At 42.5% G+C, this 15,957-nt stretch overlaps 1 protein-coding gene and 1 long non-coding RNA gene across 2 annotated transcripts in view; one reads left to right on the top strand and one right to left on the bottom strand.

Moving 5' to 3' along the window:
* The window catches only part of LOC306975845, a 54,834-nt gene extending 45,019 nt beyond the window's left edge, over positions 1-9,815 (top strand). Inside the window, exon 2 of the long non-coding RNA XR_013793725.1 lies at positions 9,681-9,815. This is a non-coding gene — a long non-coding RNA (uncharacterized lncRNA). The remainder of the gene's footprint in view (positions 1-9,680) is intronic.
* trmt61a (tRNA methyltransferase 61A) overlaps positions 6,590-15,957 on the bottom strand; it is a 43,369-nt gene continuing 34,001 nt past the window's right edge. Inside the window, exon 5 of the mRNA XM_079573565.1 lies at positions 6,590-6,924. Coding sequence (XP_079429691.1) covers positions 6,623-6,924 — 302 coding nt within the window. The 3' untranslated portion in view covers positions 6,590-6,622. The remainder of the gene's footprint in view (positions 6,925-15,957) is intronic.

Genomic DNA, 15,957 nt, shown 5'->3' with positions numbered 1-15,957 from the left:
ACCTCATCAGCATGTTTGAGGTCGGGGAAACCGTAGCACAGCCTTCAGTCTCCTCTGAAACGGTGCAGCACCTCCTGGAATCATCCCTGTTTAAAAGCGTGGTGTCCTGCACCTGCACCTCCTCCTTCCTCTTCCTCCTGCACAGTTTCCTCAACACACACACACCTCACAACACCATCTTCTGAATATCTCCTCATCTGTCCCTTCTCTGTTTCCTGTAGCTCCTCTTGTGACGCCTCCACTGTGCTGCAGGTGTTTCGGGCTCTTGGCGCCTCTTCTGTGTTTCAGAAGAAGAAATGTGTAGGTCTCGAATGTCTGAACTGTAAAGACTTTAGCTGACTTTTTAGCTGTATGTTTACTTTTTAAAAAATCCGGGTCCTTCATGGCTGGTTCGGACTCTCTGCAGTAAAAAATATGCTTTACCTAAAAAAAAAACACACAGCAAAGATGCACAAAAGTATCCAGCAGCTGCCCACTGTCATTGTGTCCTTGGGCAAGACACTTCACCCTGCTTGCCTCCAGTGTATGAATGAGAGTGTGAATGGGTGACTGGTTCCTTGATGTGAATATGCCGAGATTTTTTGCATTTGCGGCATTAAAAATATAGTGTTTGTGCAATAAAAAGTTTTAAATTGGACTTGCCGCCTCCTGTAGAGTCCCTGCAGTAACATAAAAAACCTTTACAAATATTCAGTGTTCGTGTTTACCTCTGGGGACAAAAACGTCACGTCAAAATTGTCCATAATAAGCTGGTTTAGCGGTAGCGTAATGTCGGTGTGTGCTCAACTTTAACCTCTTAATCCCTGGAGCGGGTGAGAGGATTACGAGGAACTGACCCGACCAATCACAGCACGACCGGACAAAAGCAGGAACATCAAGACCCATCCACAGGGGGCGCTGCTTCGGTCAAAGCACTTGATTTGGTTACTTTTGTCACATTATCCTTATTAATGTGTTTTCACCTTCATTTCCTGTTTTGCTAAAGCCGTGTTCATCAGCGCGGCGGCGGCGTGACGGCGGCGTGACGGCGGCGAGCGCGTTTTAATCTGAGCGACACGGAAATAGCATCACTGAGCCTCCGCAATCCTAATCTGCCCCAGGGCTCGGACCAAAGGCGACTCTCAGGAGGCAACTCACAATTAACCATCGAGACTTCAATGTCATTACAAAGCAGTAGGAGTAAATGAAAAAAAAAAAAATTGACATTTTGTTGTATTTTTGTTGCTTTTACTCATTAACTTTTGAAAGATTAATATAAAACTTTCTGCTCTTCTACATTTCTATTAAGGCTCCAAAGTAAAAAGTAAATGTGTTTATGTGTTTCACCCCAGAGCAGTAGGTGCAAATGCCACTGACTCACAACAAGGATGAATCTTTGTCCCCGTCGTGTTCACGTACAAAGTTATTTGAACTGATTTGTACTTCTTTGAATAATCTACTGTAGTGTTTCCTACTGCAGATTAATTTATTACTTTCACTTAACACATTGAGTGCTGCAGTTTTTGGAATTTAGCTGTAAAGTGCAAACAATCCAGACCATTTTTCCTGAAATTTGTAGCACCACAGTGTGTTCTATATTCTAAATGTGGACATGCATGCTATGGACGTTTGAAAGGTGAGAATCTAAGCTAAACAGAGGCTAGTTTTGATCAAAATCACTGATTAGAACCTGAGATGCTGTAATGCGTCTTTTATGCAACACTTTCCTTTCTGATTAACTCCTCTCTCCTCCTCTCTTCTCATCTCTTCTCATCTTTTCTCCTCTCTTCTCTTCTCCTCTCTTCTCTTCTCCTCTCTTCTCATCTCTTCTCATCTTTTCTCCTCTCTTCTCTTCTCCTCTCTTCTCATCTCTTCTCATCTTTTCTCCTCTCTCCTCATCTCTTCTCATCTTTTCTCATCTTTTCTCTTCTCTTCTCTTCTCATCTCTTCTCATCTTTTCTCCTCTCTTCTCTTCTCCTCTCTTCTCCTCTCTCCTCATCTCTTCTCATCTCTTCTCATCTTTTCTCCTCTCTTCTCTTCTCCTCTCTTCTCATCTCTCCTCATCTCTTCTCATCTCTTCTCATCTTTTCTCATCTCTTCTCATCTCTTCTCCTCTCTTCTCATCTCTTCTCATCTTTTCTCCTCTTTTCTCCTCTCTTCTCCTCTTCTCCTCTCTCCTCATCTCTCCTCATCTCTTCTCCTCTCTCCTCATCTCTTCTCATCTTTTCTCATCTTTTCTCTTCTCTTCTCATCTCTTCTCATCTTTTCTCCTCTCTTCTCTTCTCCTCTCTTCTCCTCTCTTCTCCTCTCTCCTCATCTCTCCTCATCTTTTCTCCTCTCTTCTCTTCTCCTCTCTCCTCATCTCTCCTCATCTCTTCTCATCTTTTCTCATCTCTCCTCATCTCTTCTCATCTCTTCTCATCTTTTCTCATCTCTCCTCATCTCTTCTCCTCTCTTCTCATCTTTTCTCCTCTTTTCCCCTCTCTTCTCTTCTCCTCTCTTCTCCTCTCTCCTCATCTCTTCTCATCTTTTCTCATCTTTTCTCTTCTCTTCTCATCTCTTCTCATCTTTTCTCCTCTCTTCTCTTCTCCTCTCTTCTCCTCTCTTCTCCTCTCTCCTCATCTCTCCTCATCTTTTCTCCTCTCTTCTCTCCTCCTCTCTCCTCATCTCTCCTCATCTCTTCTCATCTTTTCTCATCTCTCCTCATCTCTTCTCATCTCTTCTCATCTTTTCTCATCTCTTCTCATCTCTTCTCCTCTCTTCTCCTCTCTTCTCATCTTTTCTCCTGTTTTCTCCTCTCTTCTCTTCTCCTCTCTTCTCCTCTTCTCCTCTCTCCTCATCTCTCCTCATCTCTCCTCATCTCTTCTCATCTCTTCTCATCTTTTCTCATCTCTTCTCATCTCTTCTCATCTTTTCTCATCTCTTCTCCTCTCTCCTCCCTCCTCAGGCACTATATGTGAAGAGGCAAGACCTGAATATCTCCGTTTTAAAGTAAATTTTCAACATTGTTGACACGTTTTGAAACACTGCGTTTAATCGATCACTTTTTATAACCATTTAACCATTTAAAAACTCTGAGAAACGTTAAAGTAGTACTAAGTAACGTGTTTACCTTAATAAATCCTCTTCGTAGTCCCTATGGGATGATTGGAGGGTCTTTCATCTCCCCCTGGTGTCTCTGGCCAGAAAACCATCCTTGCATCTTGATGCCACCGGACCGGAGCCACCAATACACACTAATGGAATCACGAAGAAGAAGCTAACAGGCTAATGGGCAAAGCTAACTGTGGCTAGCATCACTTTAAACAGTATTTACAGGCAAGTTTGAGTGACAAAAATGATGGATGGACAATATCCCTCTCTCCCTTTGTCTTTTTAGTCAGCATAGTACTTACTCTCACGAACAATTAATGTGTTAAAAAATCTCAACTTGCTACAACACCTGCAGTTGCGCTTATGGCCTCTAGGGGCAAGAGTTACTTAGTACTGCTTTAAAATCTCAACTGTTTCCATTTGTACAAGGGAAGCCGCTGCTCCAGAGAGTGAGAGAGAAGTGTCGGCAGCAGAAAAATGACAAAAATTTAGGTAAACACAGCAACAACAAAAGGTAAAAGATCCGTTTAGATCAGCTTTCTTAGCTTTCAAATGAGATGTTAGACTGGCCCATAGCTCTCCAAACAAGAAACTTTTAGATTTGGGTAAGGTCGGCCCAACAGGAGAGAATGCGCTCGGTTCAGGTAAAACAGCGACAAAAACGAGAAGAAAACAAGGATGAAAATGCAATAAAAAGTAGCAAATTGTGATTGTGGAACTGTGAGCGCCAGAGTAACCATAGTAACGATTCAAACTCCCCGTAAACACACCCCGTCCCGTTTGTGAATGGTCGCGGTGGGACTACAACTGTTTACTGGGATTATACGGGCCGCTCTTGGTTTGCAGAGGCCATTTATATCCCGCGCTAAATCCGGGATTAGCCGCTAAAAATACGCTAAAGAGATTAAACGGCGCGAACCAGAAAACGCCGGCTAAACGAGGCAGGCTTTACAACCGGGAAACTACCGTCCACTCTTCTCCTCTGCCTCCCCTGACCCTGAGGAGAACGAAGCCGTAATACAAGCCGATTTGTAATCACAGCCAATAATGTGTTCAATTAATCTCCAACAAATTCTGAAGGAAAATGTAACACCCTCTGTGCAAAATCTTCTACGCTGACTTTATAAACACTTCAAAATCCATGTTGTGATTTCATCAAGAGTCTGCCGGCTTCAAAGTCTCCTGACCTAAACATCATAGAAGATCTGAGGATAAACCTCCAAAGAGCCGTGTGTGACAGGAAGCCCAGAAGTCTCTTTGTTCTGGAAGACTTTGGTGAGGAAGAAAGGGCAAAAAGAAAGAAATCCCTCAAACTAGAACTGAAACACTCCTGGCTGCCGAGAAAAGCCTTTAAAGCTGTGATACTATGAGGAATCTGCAGGTGACAGAAGATTGACATTCATTTTACTTAGCCTCAAAATGAAAAGCTCCTTTCATCTTGTCCTATTTGGAGAAACCCACGATTTACAACCGGTGGACGACCCCTCGCTAATGATGCATGGAAAAATAATAAAACCATTATTTCCCCGACACCTCATCTGTAACTTTGTACTATTGTGGAGATGATTTTGCTTCATTGTTTACACGTCATGGCAACGTGTACACAAGCAGCAGCCTCCCTCTCTCTTGGTACAGCTGAGTTTATTGCCTTTTTCTGTGAACTCCATTTGTACGGTCTGTGTTCCACATTGTTTTAGGAAGGAAGAGGAGAAGCTGGCCAGTGCAGGACACCACGCTCTGAAACCAGGACAAACCCAGGAGGCGCTGCAACGTTTCAGAGGATCAGACGAAACTGAAGGCAGCCAGGTTTCCTCCAGGTGCTACGAATGTCTCATGCGCCTGCACGTGGCCATAGCCAATCGTATCGTCGTATCCGATGTAAACTTTCGAGCTAAACTATTTAGAACACGATCTACAGCTCGATCAAAATATGGAGTCGCTGCTGTCATGTTGGATCCGTATATAAACTTAAAAAAAAAAAAAAAGTTTTATCCGTAAACAAACTACAGGCTTCTGTATGTCCAATAGCGCGTCATCTTCTTGCCGTCCCTCCTCGTTCTGTGATTGGTCCCAAATCCAGACGAAGATTTCGGCCATAGATACAGACGGCATCTCGTCATAGAAGGGGGCGTGGCCTCACCGAGTGGGGAAAATAGAATCTTCTGGGAAACACAATTTTTCACTCTTTCTAGCCATTTTCTGGTGGTATATTATTTATTTATCACATACAAACTAAGTCCAGTGTAAGTCAGATCCATATGGATATTTTCTCACAGCAGATTGTTCAGTAGAAGTGAAAAAACGGCAGTCATAGCAGGCGCTAGCTAGCGTTAGCATTAGCACGCTGCTATCATGTAGCATCATGTTAGCATTCTCAGTTTTTTTTATGTATTTATGGGCTGTTGAACCACTTTGCTCCTCTCCATGTCTTTATATCTTTATTTAGTAGAAAACTATATTCACAATTCAGCATTTGTCAAAGTAGTTTGTGAATAATTAGAGAAAGTTTCGATTTTTCTCAAAATTGTTTTCCCCCTTAACTGTTTTCAAACATGACCTTATATGGGCAATTCCAGAGATGCCGTCTGTATCAGTGGTCCCCAGGCTGTTGTGCAGTTCGAAATAATTCGAGCGCACACAGCAGTACTAAATAAGCATAAAAAGACATGGACAGGAGCACAGTGGTTAAAAAGCCCATAAATACATAAATAACAAAGAAGGCTAACAGAATGCTTCATGTTAGCATCGTGCTAATGCCAACGGCTAGCTAGCGCGAGCTACAACTGCCGTTTTTTCACTTCTACTGAACAATCTGCTGTGAGATATATCCACATGGGCCCGATTTACACTTGACTTTATTTATGTGATAAATAAGTTCAAATTCCACCAAAAAATGGCTAAAACGAGTGGAAAATTGTGTTTCTCTAAAGATTCTATTTTCCCCCTTGGCGAAGCCCCGCCCCCTTCTATGACGAGATGCCGTCCCCGACCTCCAAAAACATGCTGGTCAGGTTGACACACAGTGGCAGCATGGCTCAGTCGCAGCGGCTAACACTAACACCTGGACACTATTTCGTTGAACGGTTGTACAATGACAAATAAAACACTTACTTAGTAGAAATTTTGTTTTGAGGTGCCTTAACCTTCGCATCCCACTGTATGTTATAATGCACAAAAGTAACTGAAAGAAACTACATGCTAACTGCTAGCTTCAACTGCATGTTCTTCACTTCTACTGGACAATCTGCTTCATTTTCTAATATAGGAAGGAGACAAAACATTCACATGAACCCCATTTGAAGTCAACTTTATTTGTGTGAGCTAAATATGCTTACAGTCTGCCAGAAAAGGTCTAATAAGAGTGAAAAACAAGATTTCCTCTTCCATTTAAGAGAAGACAAGAGGCAAAACTGCTCATGCGTGATCCAGTTGACAACTTTGAAAACATCTACGTCAATAGAAAAGTCTTTGACGACTTAAAATAAAAAAAAATCTCTTGTTCAAAAACTGTTATAAAAATTAAAACTGGATTTGACCAAAAGTTCTCGTCTCAAGTTCTGGGTTTTGTTGCGAAAGTCAGAAACCCCGTGTGTCCCGGGATCTCTCTGGGCGTTGTGGTGGTTTTGATGGTGGTCGATGAGGCGGGGCTGGACTGGTTTTGGTTCTGGTTCTGGTCCTCGTTCGGGTCCGAGTCGAGTCCGAAGTCGGGCAGCGGCAGAGAGACGGTCCGCACGTCGTGGACCTGCAGAAGGACCTCTATGGTGCAGAGCTCGGTGAACCCGTGGTCTGTGAGGGCAGCACACGTCCGCTGCACCTGCTCGATACAGGGGGAGAAGGAGCAGACCCGGCCGCCTGGAGAGGGGGGAGAGAGGGGAGAGAGAGGGGGGAGAGAGGGGAGAGATAAGAGAGAGGGGAGAGAGGGGAGAGAGAGGGGAGAGAGGAGAGAGAGGGGAGAGAGAGGAGAGAGAGGGGAGAGAGGGGAGAGGGGGGAGAGGGGAGAGAGAGGAGAGAAAGGAGAGAGAGGGGAGAGAGGGGAGAGGGGGGGAGAGGGGAGAGAGAGGGGAGAGAGGAGAGAGAGGGGAGAGAGAGGAGAGAGAGGGGAGAGAGGGGAGAGGGGGGAGAGGGGAGAGAGAGGAGAGAAAGGAGAGAGGAGAGAGAGGAGAGAGAGGAGAGAGAGGGGAGAGAGAGAGAGAGGAGAGAGAGGGGAGAGAGAGGGGAGAGAGGGGAGAGGGGGGAGAGGGGGGAGAGGGGAGAGAGAGGAGAGAAAGGAGAGAGGAGAGAGAGGAGAGAGAGGAGAGAGAGGGGAGAGAGAGAGAGAGGAGAGAGGGGGGAGAGAGAGGGGAGAGGGGAGAGATAAGAGAGAGGGGAGAGAGGGGAGAGAGGAGAGAGAGGGGAGAGAGAGGAGAGAGAGGGGGAGAGAGGGGAGAGAGGAGAGAGAGGGGAGAGAGAGAGAGAGGGGAGAGAGGGGAGAGAGGAGAGAGAGGGGAGAGAGAGAGGAGAGAGAGGGGAGAGAGGGGAGAGAGAGGGGAGAGAGGAGAGAGAGGGGAGAGAGAGAGAGGAGAGAGGGGAGAGAGGAGAGAGAGGGGAGAGAGAGAGGAGAGAGAGGGGAGAGAGGGGAGAGAGAGGGGAGAGAGGAGAGAGAGGGGAGAGAGAGGAGAGAGAGGGGAGAGAGGGGAGAGAGGAGAGAGAGGGGAGAGAGAGAGGAGAGAGAGGGGAGAGAGGGGAGAGAGAGGGGAGAGAGGAGAGAGAGGGAGAGAGAGAGAGAGGAGAGAGAGGGGAGAGAGGAGAGAGAGGGGAGAGAGAGGAGAGAGAGGGGAGAGAGAGGAGAGAGAGGGGAGAGAGGGGAGAGAGGAGAGAGAGGGGAGAGAGAGAGGAGAGAGAGGGGAAGAGGGGAGAGAGAGGGGAGAGAGGAGAGAGAGGGGAGAGAGAGAGAGAGGAGAGAGAGGGGAGAGGGGGGAGAGGGGAGAGAGAGGAGAGAAAGGAGAGAGGAGAGAGAGGAGAGAGAGGAGAGAGAGGGGAGAGAGAGAGAGAGGAGAGAGAGGGGAGAGGGGGTAGAGGGGGAGAGAGGGGAGAGAGAGGGGAGAAAGAGAAGGAGAGAGAGGAGAGGGGGGAGAGAGGAGAGAGAGGGGAGAGAGGGGAGAGAGAGGGAGAGAGGGGAGAGAGAGGGGAGAGAGGAGAGAGAGGGGAGAGAGAGGAGAGAGAGGAGAGAGAGGGGAGAGAGGGGAGAGAGAGGGGAGAGAGAAAATTGGAGAGAGTTAGAAAAACCGCTTCTTTCTAAAGAGGGAATATTCAGCAAAATCGTATCTTTAGAGCGTTTTACAATGATTGTCTCCTACAGTGTTTCAAGCCACTAGCGCATCTTTGAATAATCTTGGAATCTTCCCCAGTGGTTGTTCTTAGTGAATGTTAAAATGGCCCAGTCTATTAATGTTTTTAAGTCGTTTTTGCCCTGACCTTCAACACAAGCAGAGCAGGTCTCATGTATAATTCTTATTTATTGTTTTTGTATCTTGTAATTGTCTTTTTGCTCATTGATTGCACTTCATAATGTTTCTTGTACAGCACTTTGGTCACATATAGCTGCTTTTAAATGTTCCACACAGGCCGCACTATATTAGTTATACAGCTCGCCTCTATATAGTTATTATTTCATCATGAGGCCTATTTCACAAACACGTTGCCTTGTATATGCTGGGCCTTCATTGACAGAGAAGCTAAGGTAATATTGCACAACCGTATCACAAGCTTTTGCAACATCGCACAGTCATAATGTGAAGAAGAATCAGGTGACGCTCCTGAAAAAAAGCCTCTTCATTTGTTTACAGTTTGCCTCCTCCTCCACCTCCTCGTCTTCTTTGGAAATCCTCTTACTTCTTCCTCTCGGTCCCGCCCTTCCCCATCTGCAGCTCATTCCCTCCATGTTGTAACGCCGCTGTAACTCTCGTAATGCTTTGGCCGCCGTCCAGCGCTTAATCTGCTCTTCCTCAAACGAACAGGAAACCCAACCATTACTCAGCAGAACGGCCTCCAGAGCTGCTCCAGTGGACTTTGTGACACGTTTTAAAACTATTCTGACACACCTCGCTGGTTTCTAAGAGACGGGGGAGTGTTTATGGTGTGAAGTGTTGACCGAAGGAAAGACGAGGCTTCGGAAATGTTCAACTCAGAAGTTACATGAAGGGAAAGCGCAAAAATGAACCGCTTTTGTCGAATCTACAGGCACATTTCTGCTAAATCTACATTGCATCTCCATGAAATTGTGTCTGACTATTTCCTCAAAACCAGGGCTGGATACAGATAAATGGAATCGAAAAAATATCAAAAGCAGGTGCCAAAAAATATAATCATTAGATCCAAGTTTTGATGCTATTGGTCATGAAAAATTGAAGAAAAAATGGGGGGGAAATGGGAGGGACGGGGAAAAAGGGACACAATTTAGCAACAAACTGGAGAATTCTTTAGTGTAAATACAATATTCCACATAGAGCTGACTTTATTACAGACGACACTCCCTAAATCAAAGTCTGAGCTGGATTTAACCAGTGCTTAATGTTGTTAGTGGAGTCTGCATTGTTTACAACATACAGGCTAATGTTGCTAACTCGCAGCTAACAGTTCTGGCAATTCTTACGCTGTTTTATGCCCAGGGGTTTATTCATCTGAAAAACTAACCCAGCGACTAAAAAGTCCTCAGAAAATCCACAATAAAGAGATGCAGCATGTTTATATTGAGCCAAAATGAGCTGCAGCAAAATCAAAATGCTGAAGCTACTGGATAAGTTACTATAAACACACGAGAAAATCCACACGGAGCTGAAGTGAAGGAGAAAAGAGAGCATTTATCTGCAGTAAAAAGTAACATGTCAATACTTTTGTTAATTAAAATAGATAAATGAATAAAGCACAGGCACTGAGGAGCTTTTGGACATGAGCTGTTCTGTCTATGATGGACAATGCAATAAAAATTAAAACTAATATTGAATGAAAAAATAAAAAATAAAAAGTGGGATTTGCTGTGAAAAGGTCTGTCTATAAACAATCTATTCACTTCAAAAAGTATATTGAAAAAAATGCCTTGTACTCGTATCGGTATTCGGTATCAGCAAGTACTTAAATCAAAGTAGTGGTGGGAAAATCAGGGGGAAAATTAGAGGGGAAAATGTACAGAAAAATGTCAAAATTAGGGAGGGAAAAAATGAGGGGGGAAATTTGGGGAAAAAAATTGAAAAAATGAGGGGGGATTAAAAAAAAGGGTAATTTTTTTTTTTAATTATAGGAACTTTCTTGGTTGTTTCACCTCAAAAAAATGACACAAACGTAAAATAAATTAAATGGAAGGAAAAGGAATTCATTAACATTACTACTCTGTTTTATAGTTCTATATGACAAATAATCTAGCAAAAGTATCGCTAAAAGAAACTTTAAAATGTGTCAAAGTTCAGTTTTAGTGATGCTTATTCTAATTGATCTCCACTTCAACCTCATTTTGGTCCAAATTTTAGATATTTTGAGCCATGTCTGAACACTATATGAAGAAAAACGTACAATTCTAATCAACAAAATGCAATAGCTAGTGAAAGAAAGAAAAAAAGACAAAGTATTCAATTTAAACTCATAAAATAGTGCTTTGTGCCAGGCTACTCTCATACAGTACATAACTAGGATCAGGTATCTCACATTTGTAAGTTCACAAACTCCTCCTTCTGTCCTAAACTGGTGAACACAGACGTATTATGAACAAGTCATCAAAGTGCAAATATGTGCAAATGTCCCGCTCTGTGTTTTATCTCGAACAAACTGCCCGAGCCACAGAAACACGAACAAACTCCGAGGCAGCAGTCAGATAAACACAGAGCGGGTTATGCCCATATCAGGTCAGATACAAGGGCCGCTCCCCAGAGGAACGCAGTACTGGAATTACACAGGCTACTGCTACCTCTAATACTACTACGACTACTACGACTGCTAATGTCAGCAGAAAATGAGGAGTGGGCATAAAGTCATGTATAATTTCATCCAAAACTACAGTATAATGTACGCCTGTCACGATTATTAGTATATATTCAAGTTTCAAGTTTAATGGTTTTGTGTAGCCCAATATCACAACAGAAGTCGCCTTACAGGGCTGCACCAAACATCAAGGCAAAAAAACAGAGCAATAAATATGACAATTAAAAGTTCAGGTGAATCCAGGCAAATATAATGTCAAATAGCTAGAAAATAGTTAATAAAATAACTTATTGTTCAATAAATGACCAGTGATGTCGTAGTAATGTGACTCATTAAAGGAATAGGCCACCGTTTTTACACACTGAGATATGTTCTTACCTTAGCTTTGACGAGTTCTTTAGGACCTGTCTGGTCTTCCCCCGTGCCTTCAGTCACGTAAACACAGCGCAGACGGTGTTAGCATTTAGCCTCTCCCCCTCTCCTCTATAGCTCCAAAACAGGTCAAGATAGAAGCTACCAAGCTCTTCCACGTTTTCCCTATTTAAATATGATTACGTGAAGTGTTACACTACAAAGTATAATTACACAAAATTAAACAATGTGGATTTTCTAAACGGATAAAAGGGGGGACTATATTGTAAGGCGCAATAATACCAGGAGTAATTTGGCATCCGCACAGTAAAGTGAAGATTACTGCGTGGATTTCGGTAAAAGTAGAGCACTGCCATTATTTTCCAAAAAACTTGGAAATCCAGTCCTCCGAGTTCACGCTTTTAAAAGACATTTAAAGCCTTTAAGGACCTGCTGTAGTCTCTTCCATCTGACTGAGAAAATCCGTTTTAGTCATGATTTTCCAGTTACTTCCATTTTAGCCTAAATTTGAACTTGATTTTTTTAAGCCTTGTCAAACAAACAAAAAAACAGAAAAACAACCGTCCAACTATTACAAAAACTACTATGACTCCTACTGCAAACACTTTGTTGTCAAGCTTAGTTTCTGGGGAGTGCTCCCGAGGCAATTTATCAGAGTGGTTTTGTTTGACATAAGCTGCTTTTCCACTGATTTCATCACAGTAAAGGGGCAAAGTTCGGAACAGATGAGAGAATGTGTGATATGAGGCTGTTCAGTCTAGACACATCGTGCAGGATCCTCAAAGTTACAAGATAAAGGGACTATACAGAGGTTAAAAATGCTAAAATCAAGTATTTTCACCACAACTGCCTCTAAAATCCTGCACTGTCACTCAAAAAGGTGTTAATTCGGGTCTGAAGTGACGTCATGCACGAGCTTAACCCCTTAACTCCCACCTGAACCGAGCACATTTTCTCCAGTTTGGCTTTACCCCAGTCCAAAAGCTTCTGGAAAAAAGATGTGAAAATAGCAACAAATCTGAGACGAAAACAATGATGGAAATGTGACAAAAAAGTGAGAAAACATTGACAGAAAAGTGACGAAAAATTGATGAAAAAGTGGCAAAAATGTCACAAGAAATTGAAAAAAAATGGAGGAAAAAATGACAAAAAAACAAACAAAAATGTGACAAAAAAAATACCAAAATGTGACAATAATGTGATAAAAAATTGACAAAAAAATTACAAAAATGTGACAAAATGTGACAAAAAAATATACAAAAAAAATGACCAAAGGAATGACCAAAAAGTTACAAAAAAAGAGTTGAATACCCAACAAAAAAATTATGGAAAAAAAATCTGATGACGTGAGGAAAAAGATCCTCTCGGTTCAGGCGGGAGTTAAGAGCTTAATATAGAAGCTGCAGTTACACGTGTGACCTGAGGTGGCAGTAGTGAGTATAAAACTTGCATCGAGCCCCTTTAAGAGTTTTGTTAAGTTGTGTTGCTTATTTAATTGAACTTTGAAAATGACCTGGACGTAATTGGCTATCGGAGCCTGTTCATTCAAATGCATACTTCTGTGGCCAAAGATAAATAAATGGTGAAGCCAGGCCCTATATTAAGTCTCGTTTCCATGGCGGCGCAGAAACAAGCAGTGGCTTCCCTCTTACTTGGCACAGAGGCGTTTTTGACTGCATTTACATTTACTGTGCTCCACATTGTTTTGCAGTGTTGTGTTTTTGTGAGGTTCAGCTGTTTTTTACTGCCGAGAGTCCTTACTGGGCATGAAGGAAACAGGTTTTCAGAAAGTAAACAAACAGCTAGCTTATGAGCCGAACAGACATATGAGATCTACAATTGTCTTTTTCTGAAACACTGAAGAGGCACCAAGAGCCCCCACACCTGCAGCACAGGAAGTGACGTCAGCGCTCTACTTCGGGTCCAACCAATGGCCGCTCTGCTTTGTGACGACGACATTAGCGCCGCCATTGCTGTAGTACCTCCATATAGCTGCTAGTCCCCCATTGGAAAGCATTGCACTGTTAATAACAACTTTAAAGCCTTGTTTCTAATTTTCTTAAACCTTCTACAGCTAGATATTCCACGCTGGGTTAGTTACAATTAAAGAAACATTTTGGAAATCTCGTATTTAATAAGGGCTGGACTGTTAGCATTGGAGCTGCGCGACTATGACTGAACTACACGTCACACAAGGCCGGAGTCTACAGTGAAGATCCCGCCCTCCTTTTTAGGAACATGCTTCGTCAGAGCTGGGGAGGAGGAGTCTGTAAATCCACCATGACTTCCCCCTCGAACGTTGCCACAGTGGAAAACGGGGAGTGAGGAATGACGGTCTATTAATAATATGCCTATGGGCCTTGGCTGTTTTTAAACATCTGTCCACAGAGAAATATTACATTTACTAAGGATTTTTTTTAGTAATAATAAATAATAAAGCACTTACTTAAAGTATGGCGAGGTATGCTTTGTCTTTTTCATGGCATATATATATTTTCTGTGGTTTGTTTATCAATGACACCTTATAAGAAGCAGAAACTTAGCAAAAATTGAGCTAGCATTTAGCACAGATGACACTTTTATACGGTAATCTGTATCGAAAGCAAAATCTAAAAGGTCTGTACATTCATTAATGATTTCCAACGAGGCTTTGACATCACCTAAACGTGCTCTACGAGTTGACAACAGCTGAAAACATCTGGATTGATCACAATTTGCTATGTTTGAGGCTAAATGCTAATGGATATAGGGAAAATACATTGAGCAGGCTAATGGTAACGGCTAACGAACGCCAGACAAGTTTCCTGCAGCTTCTACTTTTTATTTCTATGGTTTCAGCACGGTATGTTCCATATAATTAAAACAAAAACAACACGCAAGACTAAAAATATACTAAATCTGCTTCAAAACAAGGCTAAAATTGAACAAAATTGGACAGATTGAAGCTAAAACTGAGCTTTTGCACGTTTTAAAGTCAAAGCTTGTTTTTATTTCAGGCTGTATTTCCACAAACATATATAAATCCTCATCAGATGCAAGACTTATGTAATTTTTCCTCGATCTCTTCTCAAACCCGCTTTCCCCCAGAAGCTCATTCCCACATTATTCCTTCAGATCTCGCCCTGGTGTGGATCAGCTGCTTCACAAACACTGGAGTCTTTTTACGGCGTTATAAAAAGCTGGATATGAAAGAGACAGACCTCCTTTCAGCCCGAGCCTTTTATGGGCCACCGTCGCCCGCTCGCTCTGTTCGGTATCTTTCACATCAGCGCACGAGGAAGCAGCCGCTAACTTCGTGGAGAGAAACATTCTTTAGGGGCTAATTTCTGATAAGACACATTTGCACTACAAAGGAATCCGGCTTTCGGGAGCTATTTATAAATGTGTTATGTAACGGGGGCTTCAAACTCTGCAAAAAGCGACTCGATTACAGCTTTTAGGGCAGCACAATCTAGCGGCTAATTCATCGTTATCGCAACATAAGCCGACGCAAGAAGCCACAATACAACACGAAATCACTGCATTCTTCCATCTGACGGAGATTAAGACACTTTTTTACAAACGCAGCCTGAAAGAAATTAGGAAACGTTCAGTTTTAGACACGATTTTTCTCATTTAGTTCCTTTCACGCTCGTGTTGGAGCAAGTTTTGTATTTTCTAAGTCTCGTTTTGTTACAATTTGATGAGAAAACACACATTTCTTGCGTTATTTTGATGAAAATAATAATGATAATTTTTAGCTGCACCAACTCAACTTTTAATAATAGGTTTTTTTGGGGGGCAGAAACAACTAAACGATTATTGAAAACTGTCAACTATTTTGTCAACTATTTTAAAGGGGCTAGATGCGAGTTTGCCATTTTATGCCCACTACTGCCACCTCAGGTCAAACGTGTAACTGCAGCTTCTATATTAAGCTCGTGCATGACGGCACTTCAGACCCAAATTAACAACTTTCTGAGTGACAGTGCAGGATTTTAGAGGCAGTTGTGGTGAAATTTTAACATTATTAAACTCCGTATAGTCCCTTTAATAATCGATGAATCGTTTTCCAGCAAACACAGACTAAAACAGAGCAATTACATGAAGATTTTTCATTTTTGATGGAACCCTACTATGTTTTTCAAGTTAGGGTCTATAGTGTTTTGTACATTGAATATTTCATAAATATTCCGCAGTTTACTCCATCAACATGTCCAAAAGTGGCGTCAATTGAGCTTTATGTGATACAAAAAAATGAAAAAATGAAATGTTCATACACCACTCACAGCCAAGATAATCGGTAGGTTAGAGCCTAACGTATGCGGACAATTAGGAAGTAGACTGGTCCGAGAGACATTTCAGAGTCCGTTTTCCTATAGCTGTTAGCATTCAGCCTCAACCATTGCATTATGAACAATCCAGATGTTTTCAGCTGTTTAGGTCAAAGCCTCGTTAAAAATCATTAATGAATACACAGACCCTTTGAGAGTCTACTTTAGATCAGTGGTTTCGCGAGGGAAAAGTTCTCTCCATCATTTTGACGGACATGGTCGAGTAAAATCATCAGTCATGAGTTGTTTA

The sequence above is a fragment of the Gobius niger genome (assembly GCF_951799975.1).
Source record: "Gobius niger genome assembly, chromosome: 16".
Lineage (NCBI taxonomy): Eukaryota > Metazoa > Chordata > Actinopteri > Gobiiformes > Gobiidae > Gobius > Gobius niger.
Note: the sequence above shows the minus strand (reverse complement) of the source record. Positions and strands in the feature narration are given on the sequence as shown.